At 46.9% G+C, this 27,770-nt stretch overlaps 1 protein-coding gene and 1 long non-coding RNA gene across 2 annotated transcripts; one reads left to right on the plus strand and one right to left on the minus strand.

The window, feature by feature from the left end:
• Positions 1 to 345: 345 nt before the first annotated feature.
• On the minus strand, positions 346 to 6,724 carry LOC134293684 (uncharacterized). Its single transcript, XR_010000640.1, has 3 exons — positions 5,200 to 6,724; positions 3,132 to 3,287; positions 346 to 1,605 (listed from the first exon to the last, which is right to left on the minus strand). It is a non-coding gene; the product is annotated as an uncharacterized LOC134293684 (long non-coding RNA).
• Positions 6,725 to 8,626: 1,902 nt separating this feature from the next.
• Positions 8,627 to 26,682, plus strand: hsd17b2 (hydroxysteroid 17-beta dehydrogenase 2). The gene is made up of 5 exons (XM_062962000.1): positions 8,627 to 11,650; positions 18,169 to 18,381; positions 18,475 to 18,660; positions 24,786 to 24,923; positions 25,982 to 26,682. Exons 1-5 carry the CDS (start codon positions 11,365 to 11,367, stop codon positions 26,323 to 26,325), a joined length of 1,167 nt encoding a protein of 388 aa, XP_062818070.1. The 5' UTR covers positions 8,627 to 11,364; the 3' UTR covers positions 26,326 to 26,682.
• Positions 26,683 to 27,770: the final 1,088 nt, after the last annotated feature.

The raw sequence follows: 27,770 nt of genomic DNA on the forward strand, positions 1-27,770 counted from the left end.
TCCTTCATCTCTGGCGCAGCTCGGGATACTCCTGCTCCGTCTGGGAAGCCTTTGATGGGACTGATAAGGGTCTTTGATCTGGAGGCATTGCGTGGGGTTAACTCTTTCTGGGTCTCTCACGACCTGGACCTTCTTCTATGGCGCAGGGAATGTGTGTTTCTGCATCTCAGAATGCGTCTTGTCTGCATCTACATCAGGGGGCCGGGTGCGGCCCTCCAGGGTCATTGACCTGGCCCCTGCCCTCAGTTGGAGACTTGGGCTCGCCCAAAGTCTGAAATGCCTTGAAGGCACGCAACAACAACAACCACAATCCTACTTAACTAGACTATCTCATTGGGCAGAAGCAGGCCCACACTTCCCATTGAAATCCTGATAGGTTTATATTGGTTAAAATTGTTTTTTTTAATTTTTAAATATCGTATTGTTCATTCATCTATATATAGAAGTGAATGTTTGTATGTGCCAGCTTTCTGATTGGCCGCCACTTTCACAGGCCACTGTGACCGCCAGGAATCACTGACATGGACCAAACTTGGCACGCTTAACCCCCATGATGCACTTTACGGCCTGGTGCTGTTGGCGGGACGATGGCCCATTGCTGATGGGATTTGTAGTACTTTCAATCGCTACGACTCCCACAGGCCACTGCGACGCCCAGCAGTGACGGAACTGGACCAAATTTGGCCCACAGAATCCCCATGAACCCCTTTCCGTCAGGGGGTAGATTGGGGGAGGATGGACCAAGTAGCTTCACTCACCTTTTCCTCTGGGAGTTGTAGTTCACCCTTAAACAGACAGCACTGAACCCAGCCGACTTCGGATCTGGACCAAACTTGCCACACATGTTTCTCAAAAGACAGTGTAGATGCAGCCAAAGTCCAGAGCGTGTCTGTGTTCGGCTTTGAGGCCATGGCTTCTGGTCCCATCCCAGACTCATGAATTACTATTATTGTTTTAATTGATGATCCTGACGCTTCCAATCAGCCAAAAACAAACACAGTTAATTTGCGGCATTAATTGTATATTGAAAGTGTGAAGCGTAATTTGCGCTTTTAATTCACACATAACGGCACTTTGTGATTTTCCCTTTCGTTTGTTTTTATGTAGTTTACTTTTACATTTGCAATCAATTAATGAGAATACAAGAAACCATTATTTTTTTTGTTTTTAAATAAGGAAGGCAGTTGATGGGTTTAATGTAAGAGATTAAACGTATGGGTTCGACTTGATCCCGATGATTGCTTCCAGGCGTGCAATTTGCCATCCAGAGAATTTTGATTATTCGGCTGTCAGAAAGCATCAGAGGTAGCTGGATAAATGAAACATTCGCGGCAATAAATTCCAGATGTGAATTATCTATATGCGGTGCGAGGGAGGGTTTCCTCTTCTCCATCTCCAATCTTCTGTCATCAGATGGAAGGAGCCCCTTTCATATGGAATTGGACTCGTGTCCGGAGGAGGAGGAGGCTTCCTTTCTTCCTCCGAACACATCAAAGTCAATGCCTTTTGAGTCTGTTTTGAAGAACAGCCAACCGATTCCTCTTGGAAGAGCGTTGAGCATTTCCTGCTTCGTGAGATGAGTTTGAATAGCTTCGAACCTGCATTCTAGTGGCAAAGTGCAATGTAATACCATATAATAATATAAATAAAAAGACCGTAATACAATAATACTAATATCTATATATATAAAAGGGTAATGACATTTCGGCCTAGGATAAAACAACAAAACTACACATCCCAGAAACACTAAACTTGGCAGCACAACCCCTCATCCATGCCTCTACGTTCATACAACAAAAAGAAAAGAAAAATAAATTCCTAATTAGAGGGAGAGGAATAATTGTTTTTAGCTAATTGCTGCCAGTTCAAAGGCTAAGCTCCGCCCACTTGGTCTCCTAGCAACCTACTCAGCCCAGGGGACAGCCAGAGTTAGGCCTTACTTAGGCCTCTTCCACACTGCTTATAAAATACAGATTATCTGATTTTAACTGGATTATATGGCAGTATAGACTCAAGGCCTTTCCACACAGCTATATAACCCATTTATAATCTTATATTATCTGCTTTGAACCGAATTATCTTGACTCCACACTGGCATATAATCCACTTCAGTGTGCAGTCGGACACAACTGGACTTAATGTCAGGAGAAAACCTTTACTCTTTGCCTTAACTACCACCAATTCCTCAATACTTTATTTCCCATACCACCATACTTTGCCACAGCAACGCGTGGCCGGGCACAGCTAGTATATTATATAGAATACTAAACATGTTGTAATGCAATATGTTATATACACTACAACTTATAAAATAATACAATATAATATAGAATACTAATAGCATAATATACTAATAATATATATAATACTACTAATAATATTGCAGTATAATAGTATAATACAATATACTTTCATTGCTGGCTGCTACTTCCCGGCAGATGTCCAGCGGTGTGGGGCCTAGACATCCTGTAATAACGCGGCATGTCTCTTTAAGAGCCACATCCACTGTTTTAACGTGGTGAGATGTGTTCCATACTGGGCATGCATATTCAGCATAAAAATATATAAAATATTGTATATTTGTATTTTTTAAGCAATATTGCAACGTTTTAATTGTGAGCCGCTTTGAGTCTCCGTATTGAGAGAAAAAGCAGGATAAAAATAAACATAATAATAATAATAATAATAATAATAATAATAATAATAATAATAATATCACCCAAACTGCCCATAAATTGTTGCAGCTACAGTGATCCCAGGATACGTCTACACTGAGGAACGAATGCAGTTCGACCCCACTTTAACTGTCACGGCACAACGCGATGGAACCTCGAGGGTTGGTGTTTCCTATGGATGGTGCCCAACCGGCAACCACACTGCCTTTCTCGCAAGGCGTGACTTTTCATTAAAGCCTTTGGGGAACTCTGTTGCAGGAAGGATCTGAGCCTGTGATGTTATAATAAAGAAGCTTTTCAAGCTGTTCCAAATATTGTCATGGTTAATATATATTTCTTGAGTTATTTATGGCTTTCATTTGGCTTTAGATTGCTTATATTATACTCCGCCCTGAGATTTCACAAGAGCGTGTGAGGTGTTCCCATTAAAACGTACATACATACATACATACTTACACGCAGCATCAACCAATGGGAGGGATGGAGCAGCGCTCCAGATGTTATCAGACTGCAGCTCCCAGCCACCTTAACCACATTGGTGAGAAATGCTGGGAGATGTTGTCCAATAATATGTGTGTGTAAATGCTTTTAGCAGTGAGGCGCTTTGAGTCTCTGTATGGAGAGAAAAAGCAGGATATAAATAAACCAATAATAATAATAATAATAATAATAATAATAATAATAATAATAATACTGACTCTAGCAAAAACCAGTGCAGGTGGTCCCGGTGGTGATGGGCACATTGGGTGCCGTGCCAAAAGATCTCAGCCGGCATTTGGAAACAATAGACATTGACAAAATTACGCTCTGTCAACTGCAAAAGGCCACCCTGCTGGGATCTGCACGCATCATCCGAAAATACATCACACAGTCCTAGACACTTGGGAAGTGTTCGACTTGTGATTTTGTGATACGAAATCCAGCATAGCTATCTTGTTTGCTGTGTCATAATAAAATAATAATAATAATAATAATAATAATAATAATAATAATAATAATAATAATAATAATCTGCCAACTGCAAAAGGCCACCCGACTGGGATCTGCGTGCATCATCTGAAAATACATCACACAGTCCTAGACACTTGGAAGTTTTTTACTTGTGATTTTGTGATACGAAATCCAGCATATCTATCTTGTTTGCTGTGTCATACAGTGATGATGATGATGATGATGATGATGATGATGATAATAATAATAATAATAATAATAATAATAATAATAATAATAATAATAATAATACTTCCACCTCCCAGAAGCCTTGGTCAATTTGTCCAATGCTTAGGAATGATGGGAACTCAAGTCCAGAATGCCTGGAGGACCAAAGGTTGGACACCACTGGGCCATATAGAAGTTAATACAGCCACAGGTTCTTCATCCATGGATTCAACCAACCACGGCCTGAAGATATTCGGGAAAATATTGCAAATAATGAGCCATACTTTTGCCGCACCCGTTTGTAGGTTGCCACCATTTCACAGATGCTCAGGATCTCTCTTGACTAGTTTGAACGACCCACCATAGGAGAGCCACCGCTTTACTATGCATTGTATATCAGGGGACTCAAACCTCCATGGGTTTGGGTATCCATGGAAGGGTCTTAGACCAAGCATGGCTGAGACCGGATGCCCACTCACGCTGTGACACAAACTGTGGGGGAGATCACAGTGGTCGCCTTGACCACCCAAGGGAGCGTCTAGATGCACTGGCCACCATGGCTGCCCCTCTGACCAAATGGCCAGGGCTCCCAGGAGAGGGTTAGAAGGAACGGCGGGGCGACGGAGTGAGAAGCTATAAGCCGGGTATTTTATCTATTCTATTCACCTCTACCTTCTACCTTTTATTTTTCAGTGATTGGTTGGGGTGTGTGTGTGTGTGTCAAAATACTCTTTGCTTACACTTGGAAGTGACCTAGGGCCGGCCCTGGTGAGAGAAAGAGGATGGCAATCATAACATGCTATTTACACATCCAGATGAGTTTGGAAAGAAGGCGAGATCTTCCCATGTGATTTTCTGTGAATTGATTGGAACGGAGCCTGGAGTTTCTTAAGAGACGGAGGGAGACATCCGACCTGGGCCCAGCCAGCGCTAAAGAGACTTATCCACTATTGCAACCTCATTATTTTTAACCTGATGTTTTAATTCTGCGTTGTGTTTTTTAACTTATTGTGTATATTTTTTATTGGTTTTTGTTTTTGTCCTCATGTTTTATATTTTATCATTGTTTGTATTTTGATTTTGCTGTAAGCCGCCCCGAGTCCCCTTCGGGGGAGATGGAGGCGGGATACAAATAAACTTAATATTATTATTATTATTATTATTATTATTATTATTATTATTATTATTATTAAAGAGACGAAGGCAATGGAATTCAGGCTTTTAATTTCTGTTATTGATGTTTTTAAAAGATGTTTTTAAATTGTTAGATTTTAGCCTGTTCTTGTAAGCTGCCTCGAGCCCTAGGGGAGTGGCGGCATATAAGTTTGAATAATAAATTAATAAATAAATAAAATGCAGTTGAGACCATTCTGTTGCAGATCCCTCCGAGTCGCCGGCCTTCGCTTGCTTCTGCTGCCGCCGCCTTCGTCCCACTGAAGGAGCCTACCTGGCTGTCTGATAGAGTCGGCCGGGGAAAGTCAATACACCTGGGCGGAATCGCGAGAGGGATCTCCACCCACATGGAGAAGCGGAAAGCAAACCAAGATTGTTGACCGCCGGCCTGACCCAGGCAAGGTTTGTACAGCCAGGGCTTGGACGGGTATTGTTTTGGGCTGTGATTCCCAGGACCTTCCACCTGTGCATCTACATGGCAGAACGAATGCGGTTTGGCCTTGCTTTAGCTGCCACCGTTCAATGCTGTGTTGCCATTTGGCGAGGCACCGGCACTGAAGAGCTTGTAAACCCACAACTCCGATGAACCCATAGCACCAAGCCATGGCAGTTCAAGTGGTGTCAATCTGCATCTATTCTACAGTGTGGATGTGCCCTGGGAGCTGTAGCGATGAAAGCGAAACCCGTGCCTCAGTCTGTTCAAAACATGCGAGAGATCCAGTGCCAGCCTTTGGAGTGACTTGCGAGACCACAACAGCGCGTCCCTTGTGCCAAGATCTGCATCGCCTAAATATAGGTTGTGTTCCTTGGGTGTCTAATCCGATTATAGTTGGAAATGACAGGGCTTGGACGTCCTCCATGCGACCCTAAGGGCTCTGGTTGTTCGCTGTGCTGGAGAGGGAGTTTCCATCACGCATGTACGGGCCATTGTGTTTTCATAATCTGACTTAATTGATGCTGATCTATGCATTCAGAGAAACGGGCCTTGGATAAACAAAGTCTCATTGTGACTCCTCTGGAAAGAAATCCTTTCAAACAGTGGAAACTGGCTGGGAGTCGGCGACGTCAAGGGGATTTGGCCATCCGCATTGTGTTTGTTTGGAAAGGATTGATGTTTTCTTGCAAACTCACCCGCATCGTCTCGATTCAAGCAGGTGAGTTTCCGGCCGGCCGACTGGCGCACAATTCCCCGACAAAGAGGAAAGTCAAGCCCAAGGTGTCCTTCGCCTGCCCTGCTGATGCCGTCGTAAGGCACGGCCTGGCTTTTTCCACCTCAGAGTCTGTAAATAATTACCTGCAGGCAATGAGCTTCTCTTTCGTGACTGCTAGGGTGCAATTAGGCAAAACTGCGATGGCAACGCAGAAAGAACGACGATACTTTCGCAATATAACTGCAGTCACTCTTATGTCTTGGAGGGCTCGGCTCCAGAAAAGAGAAAAACACCAGTTGCAGATTTCCAGTTTGCAAGCCTTGGTTTATTATTTATTTATTTATTTACAGTATTTATATCCCGCCCTTCTTTCTCACCCCGAAGGGGACTCAGGGCGGATCACAATGAACACTTATATGGCAAACATTCAATGCCAACAGACAAACAACATTCAGTTTTAGACAGACACAGAGGCATTTTAATATCTTTCCAGCTTGGTTGATTTGTTCTGCAACTGGCGAAGGCTCTCCAAGGAGCTTGCTGGCTTGTTTATTTCCTCGTGAGCGTCCTCCCCCCCCCCCCCCCGGCCCCATTCATTGTCACGACACACCTTGTTCTCCATCCAGATTCTGGCCAGAAGCAAGAGGGTTAGATTACTCTGTGCGCCAGTGCAGTTGTCGAAAGAAATAACTTCCTTGTTTCACCTCGATCTGGGAACAAGCCCTTGAGCTACGACTTGCATCTTGATTTCCAAACAAGAAGATAGTACACGATGTCTTGCATTTAATGACACGGAAAAGGGTGCCACTTGGTGTCGATCCAGACGCCCAGGACCTGGGATAATCCTGAGCGGGCAGCGTGAAGCACCGCTTCGGCCGGCATCTGCCTACTAAGGCCTTTGCTTTACTATCTCTAACCGTGGAGCCGGAGCTTCAGTCTTCTGGACAGCGGGCAGATAAGAAATTGGGCAGAAACGGAGCCCTTGGAGGCTGCAAACTAGAGCTCTCCGATATAAATGGCTAAGTAGCCGCTGCCCAAGTACAAACCCAAGGACTCCATAGGATGGAGGCATCGTGGTTCAAGTGGTCCCAAAGTAATGTAATGGGGACACAACCGTCACGTGAGAAGAGATGGAGGGAAAACGTAGACCTCCTCCTTCCCACCCCTCGGAGAGATAGGGCGGAATATAAATAAAGTTTTACTATCATCATCATCATCATCATCATCTTATGATCAGGTCAGGAGTACTTACTATCAGCTTACTATGAGGTTGGGGTTACTATCAGGTCAGGGGGGCTTACTATCAGCTTCGGCTGATGCGCCAGAGGCCCTGAAGAAGTCAGTGCACGTGCTGGTCACCTCAAGGCTGGACACTGGGTTGCCTCTGTATCAAGTTCGGAAGCTCCTGTTAGTTCAAAAAGCAGCAGCCAGATTGGTTCCAGGAACATCCAGAAGTGATCGTATTACACCCATATTAAACACAACTCCACGGGCTGCCAGTTCATTTCCTGGTAAAGTACAAAGTCTTCGCTTTAACCTTTAAGGCCCTCCATGGTTTGGGTGCAGGTCACCTCCAGGGTCACCTTCTGCTGCCCCCGAGGGTTTCTGGAGCGGCCACTCTACTCCAACCGGCCACTCTACTCCAACCGGCCACTCTACTCCAACCGGCCACTCTACTCCAACCGGCCACTCTACTCCAACCGGCCACTCTACTCCAACCGGCCACTCTACTCCAACCGGCCACTCTACTCCAACCGGCCACTCTACTCCAACCGGCCACTCTACTCCAACCGCCACCCGGAGGCCCTTTGCTTCGGCCCCAGAAGGAGAGCATGGAATGACCTCCGGGAAGAGATCCGAGAGCCAGGCCAGGTGTCGGAACGCGGAATGCAGGCCTGCTCGGCTCCAGTCAATCATGAGTTTTGATTTACATTCTATTGCCACAATCAGTCAATTCCCTATTGGTCTGTGTATAATAATAATATAATAAGAACTTTATTTTTATATCCCGCTCCCATCTCCCCAGAGGGGCGGCTCACATGGGGACAAGCCCAGTTCCAAAATACAATAAAATACAGCATAATTAAACCAATGTAAAACAGGTAAAATAGTATAAACATACAAACCACCATAAAACATTAGAACATTAGAGTCTGAACATAATATACAAACTGTAAGATAAAATTCAGCAGACTCTACAAGAGGGAATATGTGTATGTGTTTATCTACATAAGTTATTGTATCTTCATTTGTTTCTGAATCTGTTGTACCTCACTTTGAGCCATCAAGAGAGGTTGGTAATAAATAAAATGTATTTTATTATGACACAGCAAACAAGACAGATATGCTGGATTTCGTATCACAGAATCACAAGTCGAACACTTCCCAAGTGTCTAGGACTCTGTGATGTATTTTTGGATGATGCGTGCAGATCCCAGTCGGGTGGCCTTTTGCAGTTGGCAGATCGTGATTTTGTCAATGTCTATTGTTTCCAAATGTGGGCTGAGATCTTTTGGCACGGCACCCAGTGTGCCCATCACCACTGGGACCACCTGCACTGGTTTCTGCCAGAGTCTTTGAAGTTCAATCTTGAGGTCCTGAGAGCGGCTGAGTTTTTCCTGTTTTTTGTCAATGCGACTGTCACCTGGGATGGCGACATCAATGATCCAAACCTTTTTCTTTTCCACAACTGTGATGTCTGGTGTGTTGTGTTCCAGAACTTTGTCAGTCTGGATTCGGAAGTCCCACAGTATCTTTGCGTGCTCATTTTCCAAGACTTTTGCAGGTTTGTGATCCCACCAGTTCTTTGCTGCTGGGAGGTGGTACTTGAGGCATAAGTTCCAATTGATCATTTGGGCCACATAGTTGTGCCTCTGTTTGTAGTCTGTCTGTGCAATTTTCTCACAGCAGCTGAGGATATGATCAATGGTTTCGTCGGTTTTCTTGCACAGTCTGCATTTTGGGTCATCAGCTGATTATTATTATTATTGTGGGCACAGATGTTGTGAGTCAGAAAACCACAGGGACTGACACATATATTGTTTATACAAACCACAAGGCTTGCTATGATTCAAGAAGTCTGATCATAGAGAGGAAAGAATAAGGGCGTCAGAAGGTGATTAGACAGGACAAAGGTGGGCAATGGGAATAGAAGGAATAAAAGGAGGATGGCTATGGTCGAAGGGTGCTTGTCCTTTTGCTCCTGTATAAGCGAGCAGATTACGTTGATTTGGCCGACTCCGTCACTGGGCGACTGGCCAAACTCAAGTGGCATTGACCAATGGCTGCCCTCATTCTGGAGAGAACTGACCAGTGCGGTGCCTCGGGGCCTGATCTGGGCCCAGTGCGGTCCAACATCTTTACCATTGACTTGTGAAATGGAATAGAAAGCGTGCTCATCATATTTGCAGATGACACCGCATTGGGAGGGTGGCCGATACCTCAGAGGACAGGATCAGGATGCAAAATGACCTTCACAAATGAGAGAACTGATGGGCCAGAATTAACAAAATGAATTTCAACAAGGATAAATGTAAGATATTTATTTATTTATTTATTTACAGCATTTATATTCCGTGCTTCTCACCCTGAAGGGGACTCAGGGCGGATCACATTGCACACATAAAGGCAAACACTCAATGCCATGACATAGAACAGACAGAGCCAAGACGCAGGCACGGGCTGGCCTCGAACTCATGACCTCTTGGTCAGAGTGATTTGTTGATTTGTTGCAGCTGGCTTGCTTTCCAGCCTGCGCCACAGCCCGGTCCTATTACCCTTAGGCAGAAAAGATATAGGATGGGTGACACCTGGCTTGGACATAGTACACGTGAAAGGGACCTAGGAGTCTTATTAGACCCCAAACCAAACAAGAGTGCGTGATGCGGCAGGGAAAAAGGCCCATGCGATGCTAGGCAACGTCCATTGGACCGAGGGAAGGAAGTCCTGGTCCCGCTCTCTTCTGTTTTGGCCAGATCTCAGCCGGAACACAATGTCCATTTCTGAGCACGGAAGTCAAGAAAGACATTGAGAAGGTGGAAGGTGTCCCGGGAAAGGCACCAAAGGATCAAGATTTGGAAGCCAAGCCCTTTGAGGATCAGCCGAGGGATCTGGGGAGGCTTCGCTTGGAGAAAAGAAGGCAGAGAGGAGACATGGAAGTCATGCTTTGCTATCTGAAAGGATGTCGCATCGAGCATGTTGTTTCCTGCTGCTCTGGAGCCCAGGACACAAGGGAGCCATGGGTCCAAATGGCGGGAAAAGAGATTCTACCTAAACATTACAAAGAACTTCCCGACAATAAGGACTGTTCTGGAGTCTGCCTGGTGGAGTCTCCTTCCTTCTCGGGAGGATTTCTCGCAGAGCTGGATGGCCATCTCTCGAGAGGGCTTTGCTTGTGTGTCCTTGCACGGCAGGGAGCTGCGCCCTCTCCCAACCCTGCGATTCTACGATTCCAAGTTCTTTTTAGACGCTCAGAGCTTCAGAGAATCCCTTGGCCGGGATTCCTGGGAACTCGGTTAAATTTCCAAAAACAGCGTGCGCGCTAGCCTCAGATGCAGAAGAACACTCTGTTCCCAAGATATCAAAGTGAGATGATTGGAGTCCCGGTGCACAGTTTGGAGAACCCATCACCTTTTCCCAGAGACGTGCAGCAACTTGGAAGGAGCTGTCGAGAGAGCCAACGCCACCGCCTTCGTTCATTATATAAGCCCGGTAGGCACCAAAGGGCAAAGGGAAACTGTCCACTTGGAGAGGAGCAGCCTCTCTCTGCCTCTCCGCAACATCTGCAGACGTGCAAATTATGCAGCCGCTCCAGGCTCCCAGTGGGCAAGAGCGACTCACTGCTAGTTCTGTCAATCATTAGCCGGCACCGGGTGTCCCTTGGAGGGCGGAGCCCTCTGGCAATCAGATATAAAAAGGTGAGAGAAAGTGTCCACAGGCTTCTCTTCTTCTTCTTCTCCCAAATCCTGCCTGACGAGCGGCAGCTGAGATAAGGTGCTCATCTCTCTTTAGGCAACTTGATTGTTTGCAGCCCTGGGAGCAGCCCTCCCGCATCTTCGCCGAGACCCTCCTCGGCCCGCTTCTCCTCTCCCATCTGTTCACATCCAAGGCTGGTCTCTTCAGCAAGGTGTGCCTTTGGGGGCCTTGAGAAGGACTCGGTTCCCATTTCTCCCACCACTGGGGTCCCTGCTCCACCTTGACCCGCCACCATGGTCCTCTACCACTCCGAAGCGGACGATTCCCTGCTGATCTACGCCGGGGCCACGCTGCTCTCCGGAGGGACGATCCTCTACCGCGTCAAGAAGTCCCGGGTGCAGGCGGCCATCCCTTTCTTCTGCGGCATCCTCCTGCTCCTGGCGCTGGAGATCCTGTGTTTTGCCACCCTGAGGAACTACCTGGGCCTGAGCCTGTTCTCCCTGGTGTGCCTCGCCTTCTGTGTCTACACACCGACACAAGCCATGCTACCCGTGGACCGCAGAGCTGTCCTCATCACAGGTAAGGCGATATACCGTTTCCCCTAAAATAAGACCTCCCCAGGAAATAAGACCTAGTAGAGGTTTTGCTGAATTGCTAAATTTAAGGCCTCCCCCAAAAGTAAGACCGAGCAAAGTTTTTGTTTGGAAGCATGCCCGCCGAACAGAACACCAGAGCATGCAGGATCGGTAAATGTACGTACCATAGATTGCTGTACATGGAAATAATGGTAGTAACAAGGAATTCTTGATACGATTCACAGTTTGTTTGGTTATGCTGGTTTGTGATGACAAGTACTGTACAGTCTATAATAAATGTTCATTTTTTGCTCAACAATAAATGTGAATTCTTCTTCATGGAAAAGTAAGACATCTCCTGAAAATAAGACCTAGTGCATCTTTGGGAGCAAAAATTAATATAAGACACTGTCTTATTTTTGGGGAAACACGGTGTACATACACACACATACACACGTACATACATACAGTAGAGTCTCACTTATCCAACATAAACAGGCCAGCAGAGCGTTGGATAAGCGAATATGTTGGATAATAAGGAGGGATTAAGGAAAAGCCTATTAAACATCAAATTAGGTTACGATTTTACAAATTAAGCACCAAAACATCATGTTATACAACACATTTGACAGAAAAGGTAGTTCAATACGTAGTAATGCTATGTAATAATTACTGTATTTACAAATTTAGCACCAAAATATCATGATGTATTGAAAACATTGACTACAAAAATGCCTTGGATAATCCAGAACATGGATAAGCGAGTGTTGGATAAGTAAGACTCTACTGTAATACTTTGTTAAAAGTACTAAAACGACAAGATTGGAAATGCCATCTCTTGGGAAAGGCGGCAAAACATTACCTGCTCGATTCTGGGATAGAACGATCCCACTTCCTTTGCCTCCCTGGGGAACACATTCCTCCATTTATTAATATCAATTTCCATTCTTCACTGGCTTTCAAAACAATACGTTTGGCATGGCAGCAGGAGGCCTGTGGGCTTTATGCAAAAGCCACATGCGATTTCTGCTTCCCTCGCTCCCGGCACAGAGTGTCCTGCCTGTTGCGTGCCCGCAAGGAGGCCCATTGAATTCTCAGGTCCGGACTCGGACGTCACGAAGCGCAAAGCAACAGCAAGCCCTGAGAAACAGCGGCCGGACATCCTCAACTAGGTGCCTGTCATTCCTATTATGCCTGTTCAGTCCCAGAATCACAGATCGAGAAGTTCTCTGCTGCGGAGAGAGAACTCCCGGCCTGTTCTCTGCCGATGTCCATCCACTCGGCCAGAGTCAGGGACAGACCACGTTCACTTGCTGCTCCAAAGAGCCCGACAGCTTGGTTGACCTGATAGATTGCTGCAAACTTGATAGATTGCTGCAAACCGAGTGAAGGAAAAAGCAAACCCTTCTGTGGGTGTGTATAGCACCTAGATACAAATTGCTTATTTGACTACGTGGTGCCGTGCCAAAGAAAGTCTAGTGCTCTTGTTCTGTGGATGGCAGGGAGGGAGGGAGGGAGGGAGGGGAATTACTTACTTACTTTACTTAGGCGATCCCTCGTAGTTCGAGGACGATTGTCTTCCATCTCTGTTGTCTTGAGGATGGATCTGTGGGTGGCTGAAGAGACCTATTCTTGATCTGCATGTTCTACCACACTGAGGACATTGGTTTCCAGGTGGAAGGCGGTCCCGGTCAGGGTTGGCTTGACGGGCCTTCCTCTTGGCACGTTTCTCCCTTAAGCCCTCCATTCGTGCCTCTTCGAACTCCGCAGCACTGCTGGTCACAGCTGACCTCCAACTAGAGCACTCAAGGGCCAGGGCTTCCCACTTCTCAGTGTCTATGCCACAGTTTTTAAGGTTGGCTTTAAGCCCATCTTTAAATCTCTTTTCCTGCCCACCAACATTACGTTTCCCGTTCTTGAGTTCGGAGTAGAGTAACTGCTTTGGGAGACGGTGATCTTTGGGCATCTGGACAACGTGGCCAGTCCAGCAGAGTTGATGGCGTAGGAGCATCGCTTCAATGCTGGTAGTCTTTGCTTCTTCCAGCACGCTGACATTTGTCCGCCTGTCTTCCCAAGAGATTTGCAGGATTTTCCTGAGGCAACGCTGATGGAAACGCTCCAGGAGTTTGGTGTGACGTCCGTAGACCGTCCACGTTTCGCAGGCGTAGAGCAGGGTTGGGAGGAGAATGGCTTTGTAAACAAGCCCCTTGGTCTCTCTACGGATGTCCCGGTCATCAAACACTCTCTGCTTCATTCGGAAAAATGCTGCACTCGCAGAGCTCAGGCGGTGTTGTATTTCTGTGTTGATGTTGACTTTTGTGGAGAGGTGGCTGCCAAGGTAGCGGAAATGGTCAACGTTTTCTAAAGTAACACCATTAAGTTGTATTCTAGGAATTGCAGAGGGATTGGCTGGTGCCTGTTGGAAGAGCACTTTGGTTTTCTCGATGTTCAGTGAGAGGCCGAGCTTCTCGTATGCTTCTGCGAAGGTGTTTAGAGTGGCTTGTGGGTCTTCTTCTGAATGCGCACAGACTACGTTGTCATCGGCATATTGGAGTTCTATAACAGATGTTGTGGTGACCTTGGTTTTGGCTCGCAGTCTGCTGAGCTTAAATAGCTTGCCATCTGTCCAATAGATGATTTCCACTCCGGTGGGAAGCTTTCCATTAACAAGGTGAAGTATCATAGCGATGAAGAGGGGAATCCACTGGGAAACAAGGCCCATTCACAAGAGAAAGACGTAGCAGCAGACCTCACTGCGTTTGTGGCAGATTTTGCTGTAGCATTGAACCATGGCAGTTAGAGGCATGTGTTTGTGTGTCACGCTGCATTCATTCTACAGTGTAGACACACCCTTCATCTGTTTGTCTCTGTCTTTTTTCTCTTTCTCTTGATGTCTCTCAGAAGACAAAACCCATTTACTGTCCATTATAAACCCAGTTGTGACTTCTTGAGTGGGGAGAGTCCGTTGTGTTTGGAGATGGACTACACCCGGAGCAGGGCCGGCCCAAGGTAATTTTCAAGTATAGGCGAACAGAATTTTGGCACCCCCCCCCCCCCCCCCAAGCCAATCACTGAAAAATAAAAGCATTGGATAAGTGAAAATGTTAGATAATAAGGAGGGATTAAGGAAAAGTCTAAATAAAGAACAACACTCTGAAAACAGGGGAAATCCAGACAGGAAACAATCAGTTTGCCTGCCTCTCAGTTGAACCGCCCCTGACCCGGAGTCCTCCTCACTCCCAAGAAATAAGTGTGTCCAACTCAGCAAACCAATGGGATCATCCTGTTCCACAAGACGTTGCCTGTATTCATCTTACAACAATTAAAAGAGGCACTGGCGGATGGCAAGAGCTATGCACACAGCATGTGGTCGTGTAAAATTACTCTCCTTCCAGGAATAACTAATCACAACAAGGCTGATGTTGTCCCCTTATTCCAGATTCCTTATTTCCACGAAACTTCGGGGTGCAACCGGCTCATCCAGATGAATAAGGACAGGAGGTGCAAATGGCTGCACATCAGATCTAGCTTTCAAACAGCTCAAGTTGCATACTGCTAGAATTGGGAATGTTTGGGATAAATATGACTGAGACACTTTGGGAAATTTCACGTCTTATACTAATAATGAAGATGATGATAACTGGGTCTAGGGAATTACTTCAGCTCTGTCTGATGGCAAAACGAGTCCAATGCTTTGATGCTGTCAGGTCATCATGTCATCAAGTGGCCGCCAAAGGGATGCGGTCTCATCATGCAACCGAGTTCCTACAATAAAGCTGAGCTTTTCTCTTTCTTTCTTCCTCCAAGTCACTGGTATGTTTGCTCCTTAAAGACCGAAGGGGACCCCCCCTCCCTCCCTCTCTCGGTTTATCTCCTTCCCCAAATCCATGCAAAACTGATCTCGGTCTCACTTGGGAGCCTTGTCTTCCTCCCTTCTTTCCAAGAGGTATGTGCTGACACCGCTGCAGCCTTGTACAAACACATTTCCCAAATCCTGGGGCTTTTCTCTCCTCCTGCCTGGTGATCTCAGGCACACGCTGTTCTGGCTCAAGGGATGCGAGCGGTGACGGCGGGCGGCCTTTGCCGGGAGACTTCTGAGCCGCCTCCAACAACTTCTCTGCTTGGCAGATCTGGCCCGATAAGTTCTCCAAGGGGGTAATTGGATAAATTAGCGCTTTCGTCACTCTCCGCCGCAGCCTCAGCACTCAGAGCAAGGAACTCAACTACCTGCGCCTGACTGCCCGTTCGTACCTCCAGGACCAGGCCTGGGAGACTGCCATCAATAACCCTCTTCCACTCACCTGGAAACAACATTAGAAGCAACAAACCAAGGCAATATTCATGGGCAGAGGAAGCTTTTAGAATCATCGCTCTTCCAGGTGTTTCCCTCCTGGCCATAAAGGCGGGTGCCTGCATCTTATACCGTCCTTCTTTCTAAGCCACCTTCCCATGGAGGGGTGAGCATTGTAGGTGTCATTTCCACAGGGCTTTGTTTTGGGCATCCTCAGCTCTCATGTCTTCATTGATGATGTCCATCCATCGTTTCTTTGGTCTTTGTCCACATGGTCACTGTCTTGCAATATCCAAATGCGGTACTGTAGTATCCATCCATCGATCTAGCCATCCATCCATCCATCCATCCATCCATCCATCCATCCAACCAGCCATATAGCCATCCATCTTCTTCTTTCTAAGCCACTTTCCCATGGATGGGTGAGCATTGTAAGTGTCGTTTCTACAGGGCTTTGTTTTGGGCATCCTCAGCTCTCATGTCTTCATTGGTGATGTCCATCCATCTTTTCTTTGGTCTTTGTCCACATGGTCACTGTCCTGCAACATCCAAATGCAGTACTGTAGTATCCAACCATCCATCTAGCCATCCATCCATCCATCCAACCAACCAACTAACCAGCCATCTAGCCATCCATCTTCTTCTTTCTAAGCTACTTTCCCATGGAGGGGTGAGCATTGTGAGTACTGGGTTGTTGTATGTCTTTCGGGCTGTGTGGCCATGTTCCAGAAGCATTCTCTCCTGACGTTTCGCCCACATCTATGGCAGGCATCCTCAGAGGTTGTGAGGTATGGAGAAAACATACCTCACAACCTCTGAGGATGCCTGCCATAGATGTGGGCGAAACGTCAGGAGAGAATGCTTCTGGAACATGGCCACACAGCCCGAAAGACATACAACAACCCTGTGATCCCGGCCATGAAAGCCTTCGACAACACATTGTGAGTACTGTTTCCACAGGACATTGTTTGGGTCTCCTCAGGTCTCAGGTTGACAGCATGTATGTCTCCGTTTATGGTTTCCATCCACCTTTCCTTTTTCCACGTGGTCGCCATCCTTCAATCTCCAAACGTAGTGCTGTTTGTACTCCTGATGCTGGTTCTCTTTTCACGACATGGCCGTACCACTGTAGTCTTGCTTCCTGCATTTTCTTGCTGATCGCTTTTATTTCAAGTCTTTGATGGATATCCGCATTGGGCTCACGGTCCAGAAGTGTCAAGACAAGTGTCCATCTCAGCATTGTCATTTCCATTGTGTTCAGGGCTTATTTGGGTCTCTTTGTTGCTGGTCAGCACTCTGCCCCATAGAGGGAGGGCTACTGAGCGGACAACTGGTCTTAGCCTTTGGTTGTTCAGGCATTTTTCAGTCAAACTGAATGCCGGTAGTTTTTTGCCATTTCAGCCAGGCTCCATTTATTTGTGGCTGTATGTCTGGATTTGTGTCGCTATCTATGGAGAACAGTGACACTAGGCATTTAAATTGAGTGGCCTTCCTTCTTTAGTTCTTGTCCATTGATTTGAATTGTTTCCCCAGTTTGGAGGCCACCTTGCAGATACTCTGTTCAGTTGAAGTCCATTTTCACTGAGACTATCACTCCATGTCTGCAGCTGTGACCGAGTGCTATGTCATCTGCGTATAGGAGTGTCCAGGGATGCAAAGTCTGCAATGTATGTAGCAGTGTCCGTGCAGAGTATGAACAGTAACAATGAGAGTGCTGATCCCTGAAATACTGAAAGGCTGAGATCCCATAATGACACAGTCGCACTGGTGCATAGCTCCTTATTGGTGCATCTTTATGGCGCATAGTTTTTTATGGTCCTATCACTTGGTCGCTGTCAAATCTTGTGAGGAACCCCTGAAGGAAATGGAGAAAGAAAGCAGGGCGGAAGGAAGGAAGGGGGAAGCAATTTTTTGCCAAGGGTCCCCCCGCAAAGGGAGAGGATCCCCCCATTTCCTTCCCCTGAAAGCTCAGAGGACCCCCATCTTCCTGGGTGCCATTTCACCTTTTCTTCCCCATTCCACCAGTAAGCAACCACATAAGGGACCCTTCCCAAAACGTGACTCTTGCTGGACAGGGTGGGGAGGCGGTGGAATATCCCCCGCATCCCACCCAAAGCCGGACTCACGGGTCCATGCGCCTCACTTACATGTTGTTGGACCAAAATTCCATGCGGAATGTTGTAAGAGCCCCCTTCCGATGCCTTTCTCTTCCCGATTTTTATTCCCTTTAGGAAGCGACAGTGGAATAGGACACGAGCTGGCCAAGTTCCTGGACCGCTTGGGGTTCACGGTGTTTGCCACCGTCCTGGACGAGAAAGGGCCCGGGGCCGAAGCCCTGAAGAAGTCCTGCTCCGAGAGGCTGTCCATCCTGCAAATGGACATCACCAACTCGGCTCAGATTCAGGAGGTGTATCGCACGGTTCAAAGAAAGCTGCAGAACGGAGGTATTTCTGTGGGTCCACGTAGATCTCTGTGGGGTTTTCCTAGAGTCCAAAGACACATTGGTCAAAGTGTGTATCCGTCTTTCTCCTTCTTAGATCTTTGGGGCCTCATCAACAATGCCGGGATCATGGGCTACACCGCGGATGGGGAACTGCTCCCCATGCGTTCGTACAAACAGTGCATGGACGTCAACTTCTTCGGTCCCGTTGAGCTATCAAAGACGTTCTTGCCCCTGCTCCGGAAATCCAAAGGAAGGCTCATCAACATTTCGAGCATGGCAGGTGAATCGCGCCGGGATCTTTATGGGTCAATATGGAATCCTTTGAGTTTGGTGGGGCATCTGCACTCTTTGGTAGAGAAGACCTTGTAAAACTACAATTCCCGTGGTTCTGCTGCATTGGGCCATGACGGCTCAAGCGGTGGCACACTGCATCCATCCCACAGTGTAGATGCATCTTCCATCAAGTCCCAGGAACTCTGTATTATGAACTCACACAGTTCTCCACAAGGCGTAGGCTGTGGTAGGAAAGGTAGCTCGTAGCGCATGGCCTCGGTCCAATTCCCAACACTAATAGACCTGCTGAATCAATATTTGCATAGGTGTTGACCTACCATTCGGCAGTTGAACCCATGGGACTGCTCCAAGCGGGACCGGTTGTTGGCTAGAGGCCTGTGGGAATGGTTGTAGAAACAAGGCGCTCCACACACAAAAACAACCCACAATGCAGCAATTTCACCCAACATATCTGAGAGTCATTTGCACAATGTCAGCACCAGCGCATTAGGCATCTTTAAAATTCTCACCTGTCTTTGGGGGCCTCTTAAGCCTTTGTTATAATGGAAACACGAGTTCGCTTTCGGCACTTTTGTTTGGCAGCCAAGGAGTTCTCTCTCTCTCTCTCTTTCTCTTTCTTTCTTTCTTTCTTTCTTTCTTTCTTTCTTTCTTTCTTTCTTTCTTTCTTTCTTTCTTTCTTTCTTTCTTTCTCCTGGAATGTCACTCAGGCTGTGAGTTTCCCTTCCTTGACGCCGGGGATTGATGAAGAGAAGGCAAAACGAGGCACTAGCCGGCTTGTTAAAACATCGCCTCATCTCCTCAGTTCTGTTTTGGGCTCGTTTTCAGCATGGCAGCCGTCCAGCCGCCGAGCCAAATGGCAGATGCATTTATCAATTTCAGCAGGTGGAAAAAGAAAAGAAAAGAAGGGGTTTGTCAAAAGTGTCAGCATCGCTTAAGGCTCTGCAGAAAGCAGTGGAGGAAGTGGCCGACCAAACATCTTGGGAATGGCAAGATGATAAATCCACCTCGCCCTGCGGTCACTGCCAACACGGGCTGGCTCACTATGCCCAGGGCGAGCATTTCCATTCCAGAGTCACCCACTGGAGCCACGGTGCTCCCTCCGGAATGGTCTTACTATCTTATAAAGGTCCAGACCTTCAGGTCATTTTTGACTAGATTTTGGGGTTTTCTGGGCCACGACTGGGTCATCCTGCCCTCCGGGTTGAGCGTTGGGCTGCAACCCGAGGTCTCGGTCAGATACTCCAGTTGGAGATGGAAATCCATTGGGCTTGATTTCCATCTCCAACTGGAGTATCCGACCAAGACCTCGGGTTGCAGCCCAACGCTCAACCCGGAGGGCAAGATGACCCAGGGTCATTGAGATGAACTGCTTTTTATCAGATGCTGCACTAGAACGTCCATCACGGTCGTGACACAAAGCAGCCCATCACAGTGAATTGCCCAAAGCCTGCCAGGACTGGCATGTCTTCAGGTGAAGGTTGAGGGACAACAAGGAGGGAGTCATCTCAGACCATCTGAAGAAGGAGCTCCCAAGACTTGGAGCTTCCATCTAGATGAACCAAAGAAGGTGGTGGAATGGATGGAAGATCTCAGAACTGGAATGGGGACATAAAGGGAGACATGACACAGAAGCCAGGCTCAAGCTATATAGGACTTCAGAGGTCATCACCAGCTACTATCTATCTATCACCTATCTGTCATCTGTCCGTCTATCTATCTATCTATCTATCTATCTATCTATCTATCTATCTATCTATCTATCTATCTAGAAGACAGATAGAAGAGGCAGGTAATCCATGAATATATTATTTATTTACATGTACATAACATCATAGCACATGTGCACATGAGGCACAAGTGTCTGGGCTTCGTCTCCAAATATCAGGCTCTTCCCAAGACCTGGGATATTAGAGGTATTATCATCATCATTTTATTATTTATTTATCCACCTTATCTATTCTTTCTCACCATCTATCATCTTAATTATTATTTATTTTAATCTAGACATTTGTATCCTTGTCCTATCTAACCCACTGAGCTGCTGAACTTGCGGACTGAAAGGTTGGCAGTTCGAATCCAGGGAGTGGGGTGAGCTCCCACTGTTAGCCACAGCTTGTGACAACCTAGCAGTTCAAAAATATTCAAATGTGAGTAGATAGGTTCTGCTCTGGTGGGAAGGTAATGGCTCTCCATGCAGTCATGCTCGTGGCCACATGATCTTGGAGGTGTCTATGGACAACGCTGGCTCTTCTGCTTAGACATGGAGATGAGCACCAACCCCCAGAGTCGGACATGACTGGACTTAAGGTCAGGGGAAGACCTTTGCATCCATCTATCTATCTATCTATCTATCTATCTATCTATCTATCTATCTATCTATCTATCTATCTATCTATCTAATTAGTATCTTCTGTAGAGGAATAAAGCACCAGGCAAAAGATGTATTACTGTATATACTCGAGTATAAGCCTAGTTTTTCAGCCCTTTTTTAGGGCTGAAAAAGCTCCCCTCGGCTTATACTCGAGTGAGGGTCCTGGCTGGCTTATGTTTGGGTCGGCTTATACTCAAGTATATTGGTAATCAGACTTAGGCAGTCTTATCTTATTAAAGTCTTATTATTATTATTATTATCATAAATTACATTTGTATGTAAACATTCAAAAACATTTAACCTATTGATGCCTCAAATAATGTAATTTTATTAGTATCTATTTTTATTTTTATTTTTGAAAGTTGCCAGTAGCTGCTGCATTTCCCACCCTCGTCTTATACCCGAATCAATAGGTTTTCCTAGTTTTGTGATAAAATTAGGTGCCTCGGCTTATATTCAGGTCGGCTTATACTTGAGTATATACGGTAATTTTGAGGCAGTTAAGACTTTTGTCAATGCTAACGTATACAGTGCTTCAGTGACAGACAGAAGGAGAGGAGAAAGTCGAAAGCAGTACTTGGAAAGTGGTGATCTACAACTGATACCATTGTGCCGCCCGGGCTCAAGGGTTTGGTGTTTCTTCCCGGCGAAACCAGCCGGTGGTGGAAGCCGTGGCGAGTGGCCGAGCAGGCAGCAGACACACAAAGGAAAGGAAACGGGTAATAATCTGCCTGTCTCGCAATGGCCTCGTGCGCACGCATCTCGCATCCGCCGGCGGTGGCCTGGGCCCCGGCCAGCGTGCACCTCGGCCCCACCTGTGCGATGGGAACGGCCAGAGCGATGGCCATCAGGCAAACCACGCTGAGCATGCGTTCCTGACTGTCATCCGCGCTCGGCAGGGAAACAGACCCACTCGGTCCCGCCTGTACTTGCCTGAGCGCACACCGATGGGCCCATAACCAACTTGCGCTCATTACAGGTAATAAAGTGAAAGGGGAACGTTGAGTATGGGTTTTGCCTGAACATGCAGTTACGGCGGCACATTGTTGACGTTCTTATCTCTCATCTGATTTGTCTCTTTGAGCACTTTTGCATTGGGAGCCGGGGGGGGGGGGGGGGGGGGTAGAGAGCTGGGAAAGTTGACTCCCAAACTGTGTGTCCCAACGCGAGGAGACAGCTTGGCAAACGGAGAAGCAACACACAGACGCAGGGATGCATCGCGTTGGGAGGCCCAAAGGCCATCCAGTCCACCCCATTCCGCCACGCGGAATACACAATACACAACGCACTCTCTCCTGGGAGATGGCCATCTGGCCTCTGTAAAAGCCTTCAGAGAAAGAGGCTCCAACAGGGTCACCATCGAATGGCTCTTTCCAGCAAGAAGTTGTTTCTAACATATCAGTGGGATCTCTTTCCCTGTAATTCGAATCCGCTGCTTCATATCCTCATGGAAAACAAACTTCCTCCATCTTCAATGTGCCGTCCTTTCAAATATTTATTATTGACACAATGACATTGTATGACACAGCAGACAAGATAGATATGCTGGATTTCGTTTCACAAAATCCCAAGTCGAACACTTCCCAAGTGTCTAGGACTGTGTGATGTATTTTCGGATGATGCGCACAGATCCCAGTCGGGTGGCCTTTTGCAGTTGGCAGATCGTGATTTTGTCAATGTCTATTGTTTCCAAATGCCGGCTGAGATCTTTTGGCACGGCACCCAGTGTGCCCATCACCACCGGGACCACCTGCACTGGTTTCTGCCAGAGTCTTTGAAGTTCAATCTTGAGGACATCAATGATCCAAACCCTTTTCTTTTTCACAACTGTGATGTCTGGTGTGTTGTGTTCCAGAACTTTGTCAGTCTGAATTCGGAAGTCCCACAGTATCTTTGCGTGTTCATTTTCCATGATTATTATTATTATTATGATTATTATTCCCAGCTTTATCTCCCCAAAGGGGACTCAAAGCGGCCTGACATAAAAGCATTAGCATCCAATTTAAAAATATAAGGTAAAGGTTTTCTCCTGACGTGAAGTCCAGTCATGTCTGACTCTGGGGCTTGGTGCTCATCTCCATTTCTAAGCCAAGAGCCAGCGTTCTCCATAGACACCTCCAAGGTCATGTGGCCAAAGGCATGACTGCATGGAGTGCCAGAGCAGTACCTATTGATCTACTCACATTTGCATGTTTTCGAACTGCTTGGTTGGCAGAAGCTGGTACTAACAGCAGGAGATTGGAACCGCCGACCTTTCAGTCAGCAAATTCAGCAGCTCAGAGGTTTAACACGCTGCGCCACCGGGGGCACCAGGCTTCCCCTATGTTCTGGCATATCCCATTTTCCTTTCTTCCCTTCCCTCCCCTTCGCTCTCCCCCTCTTCCTTCATATCCGAAGTCTTGGTTGTATCTTGGAAAACGCTTAATAACAAAGAATGCAAGTGGGCAGCTTCCCAGGTTTTGGGGAGAGAGTGGGTGACGGCGAAAGCATCCCGTTCGTTTGGAGGCGAATCCAACGCAAGCAGAATGGGGCGATCACTCCTCCACCCTCGGCGCCTTGTACCGGCCACGTACGAGCCTCCTCCGAAGGGTCTGTGCTCTCCTGTCTGTCACAAGGGAACAAAACATACTCGGGCGGTGATTTGCCCGGTGCGGCTTCTGATGTGATTTGTGTTCCCTGCAGGACACAGTGCTGAGGTGGTGGCCATCCTCGCCCTTGTAGCTAAGCAACGAATATCATACCACCATTTCCCATCTTACCCAGGAGCAAGCCCATTCAAGTGGGTGGGCTTCCTTCCGAGCGCACAGGCTTCCGATTCTGGGGGAAGCCACGACCCGGCTCCGATCCAAGGCGAAGGAACCAAGAGGCAGAGGCTTCCACTGGCAAGACCTTCCCAACTGCTTCTTGGTTTTGTTTCACCGCCGTCCGCAAACAGATCCCTTTCCAGACCTCACATTTAACCTCGGCTTAATAATAATAATAATAATAATAATAATAATAATAATAATAATAATACAACTTTATTTATACCCCGCCACCATCTCCCCAACGGGGACTCAGGGCGGCTTACATGGGGCCATGCCCAGGACAGTACAATATAAACAGCATATAAAAGAACAACAAATCACATCACAACACATCACAACACAGTGAACAATACAATAAATAATAATATCCATAAAGCCCACCGAGGCGATATGACCCTTCATTGTAAGGATGGCAAAGCAAGAGCTTAGCAAGACCTTAACAAGAGTTTGGAAAAGAGAAGAACCTCCAAATTCGAAAGATTGGCTAACCAAAATATTGGACATTATACAAATGGACATTTTGACACAAAAAATAAGAGAAGGGGAAAAATAAGACCGATTGGACAAATGTTATAAAATTCCTGAGAAAAAGAAAAAATGGATCTTACGATAGATCTGTCTTGTATATAGAAGCGAGCTCATGGAAAGGAGGCCGGAAAAAATGACAAAAGTTAAAGGAAAACGAAAAAAGAGTTTCCAAAGCACAGATGGGAAGTCAAACAGCACTTCATTTTTTAAATTAATTTTTAATTTTTTTTAACTTTTCCTCTTTGTTTCACTCTGTCTTTCTTCTCACCATTCTTTACTACTTGGTTTTTGTTCTCCCACTTTCGCTGTATCTATACTTGCAAGAAATAAATAAAAATTATTATTAAAAAAAAGGGATGGCCAAGCCCTGGTGCTGACCAGGCAGTCTGATGTCTTCCTCCGCAGGAGGGATCCCGATGCCGCGCCTGGCCGCCTACGGATCCTCCAAAGCCGCCCTGTCCATGTTCTCCGGCGTCATGAGGCAAGAGCTGTCCAGCTGGGGCATCAAAGTGGCCGTCGTCCACCCGTCCGGCTTCCGGACATGTAAGTCGCTGGCCGCTTATTTCCTTCCCGGGCTCACATGTAAGTAAGTATGTATTGTGGGCTCCTGGGGCTAAAAACATCAAATGCAGGAGGAAAGGGCATGAATCCCATCTCTAGTCTAGGTTGCACTTCTGGTCCCAAGCATTTCAGATAAGGCATGGGCTTGGAGTTTGGCCTACAAGAGCTCCAGCCGTATTTTCTCACTTTATCATTCTTAGTCGGATTCGGGATTGGGATGAACACATATCACAGATCCTTTGTGTTTAGTCTCACTGAGGATCGCGGGCAAGTCACACCGCTTCGGCCTTCAAATCGCCTGTCCGAAATGTGCAATTGTCCACCTGGGCAGTTGAGAGAGGGACGCCTTTCTGTTTGAGGGCTTCAGTGTACATAACGTGTGTTTCATGCACAACATCATTAAGAGCATTGTGTATAAAGCTACCTTGTGTTTAAAGCTATGCATAAAAGGAATTTTGTGCCTCACCAATGCATAGTCCAAAGTACGTCTGGTCCCGAGCATTTCAGATGATAAGGGATGCTCAACACTTGCACGCGCAAGAGCTCCATCCCGTGCTCTCTCTTGTGCCGTTCTCATAAGAGCGACCTTCTCAATGAAGGAAGCTGTTGGGTTCTCTTCTCCCAGCTGTGCTGTGGGTCAGTCTTCCACAGGAAAGAACGCCAAGACACACACGCTGATAGATTCCAACAGATTTTTATTGTACCGAATGCCAGAACCTTCTTTTGGCCCACATATATAGGGGCTCCTACATACCAGAGGGTCATTGAGGTTTTATGGCCGGCCTGTTTTATGTCTGGCTTCTGTTCCTTGTCAGCCGACCAGAGATGTCAAAGATTGGAGATCATGACATAACATGTTTTATTGTACCGAATGCCAGAACCTTCTCTTTAGCCCATTTATATAGGGGCTCTCACATACCAGAGGGTAATTGAGGTTTTATGGCCGGCCTGTTTTATGGCTGGCATCTGTTCCTTGCCAGCCGACCAGAGATGTCAAGGACTGGAGATCAGGTTGTGTACATTTCTGTCGATTTCTCCAGGCATCCAGGGCAACCCTGAGATCTGGAACAAGGAGGAGCAGAACCTTTTCGAGAGCCTGGCTCCGGACGTGCGGAGGGACTACGGCGACGACTACATCTGCTCCATGAAGACCTTGCTGATGCACATGCCTTCCTTCTCCGCCTCCGACTTCTCGCCCGTCCTGCACGACGTCCTGCACGCACTGCTGGCCATGCGTCCCTACGGCCTGTACACGCCGGGCAAGAACGCCTACAAGTACCTCCTCATCTTCTGCTACTCCCCGCTCTGGTTTTATGACTTTTTCATCGGCCGGTGCATGAGCCTTCCCAGCATGCCCAGCGCCCTCAGAGTCGCCAAGAACTAAGCGCCAGACCCGGAGCAGTGGGAGCCTTTCTCTCAACTTCAGCGGCGGATGATCCATCAGGAAGCCTTGATCCGCGACCTTTGTTTGCCGAGTTAATCTGTCAGGCTGTGAACGGAGGGGGTTCGGAGGGGGTTTAAAGGCTCTGCGGCACTTGAAACCCCACTGGTTGGTACGGAACAAGCAGGACGTGTTTCGCTTTACGACAAGTATTTTCGTATATCAGTGCCTTGTGTATTTTAACTTTCTTTCCGTTTTTTATATCCTTTACTCTCTCCTTTTGGTCTCCCCTCCCCGCAGCTTGTTTGTATTTGATGAGCACTTGCTGCAATGCCAATAAATGTTTTCCTTTTCCAACGACTTCGTGGCTCTCGTTATATTCTTCTTCTTTCCGGTTGCCTCACGGATGCACACGTACGTACTTCCAAATCCGCTTGGCTACATGCCACTGCGATATCATTCTGTTTACACGCTCCTTTTCATGCGTTGGGATCCTTTCCGTCCATCTTCCCTCCTGAACTCCGAAACATGGGTTGTTTTCCAAGCTCTCCAAGAAGTCAGAAACACAAGAGAAAGGGAAAAGGCGAACCAGAGTTTGCTTGGTCATCTCCTATCCAGCCATGGCTGTGTTAAGATTTTGTGTGTTAGGGGAAGCTCCCAAAATACAGCAGCACATCCAAAGATACAACAGCAGGATACTTACAGTTGAGCATTCAGCTTACAGCACACAGAGCATGAAGTGCCACGTGGCGAGAAAGAATTGAGAGCTGCAGAGGCAAACGTGCAGAGTTCTCTTTTTAAAATCACAAAAGGTTTATTTACATTTAAAAGGGGGGACGCCCTCAGCCTATGCTAAGCAAACTAACTACTCCTCATTGAGGACTGCAGACTTGGGGTTGAATTCCAACAGGTGAAGCAACAGCCCGTGGTTGACGTGCATCATGCCTTCCTGACTGTGCTCAGTCCATCCTTGCACTTTACTCAGCACTAGCTGTGCCCGGCCACACGTTGCTGTGGTGAAGTCTGGTGTTATGGGAAATAAAGTATTGAGGAATTGGTGGTAGTTAAGGTCAAGGGTCAAGGTTTTCCCCGGACATTAAGTCCATTATAAATAGGTTATATAGCAGTGTAGAAGGGCCTTGAGTCTACACTGCCATATAATCCAGTTCAAATCTGATAATCTGTGGAAGAGACCTAAGTGAGGCCTAAGTCTGCCTGTCCCTGGGCTGAGTTGGTTGCTAGGAGCCCAAGTGGGCAGAGATTAGCCCTCTAAACTGGCAGTAATTGGATAAAAACAATTATTCCTTTCCCTCTAATTAGGACTTTATTTTTCTTTTCTTTTTGTTGTATCAACCTAGAGGCATGGATGATGGGTTGTGTTGTCAAATTTCGAGGTTGGGGGGCCTGTAGTTTTGTTGTTTTGTTGGTCTCCAGGATTCCATCACTCT

The sequence above is a fragment of the Anolis carolinensis genome, unplaced genomic scaffold (assembly GCF_035594765.1).
Source record: "Anolis carolinensis isolate JA03-04 unplaced genomic scaffold, rAnoCar3.1.pri scaffold_9, whole genome shotgun sequence".
Classification (NCBI taxonomy): domain Eukaryota; kingdom Metazoa; phylum Chordata; class Lepidosauria; order Squamata; family Dactyloidae; genus Anolis; species Anolis carolinensis.

Excerpts from the sequence above, each read along its gene's own strand:
- hsd17b2 (XM_062962000.1), top strand. The coding sequence starts at position 11,365 with ATGGTCCTCTACCACTCCGAAGCGGACGATTCCCTGCTGATCTACGCC. Across the intron at positions 18,661-24,785 it reads CAACATTTCGAGCATGGCAG|GAGGGATCCCGATGCCGCGC; the intron begins GTGAATCGCGCC and ends CTTCCTCCGCAG. Across the intron at positions 24,924-25,981 it reads CCCGTCCGGCTTCCGGACAT|GCATCCAGGGCAACCCTGAG; the intron begins GTAAGTCGCTGG and ends CGATTTCTCCAG.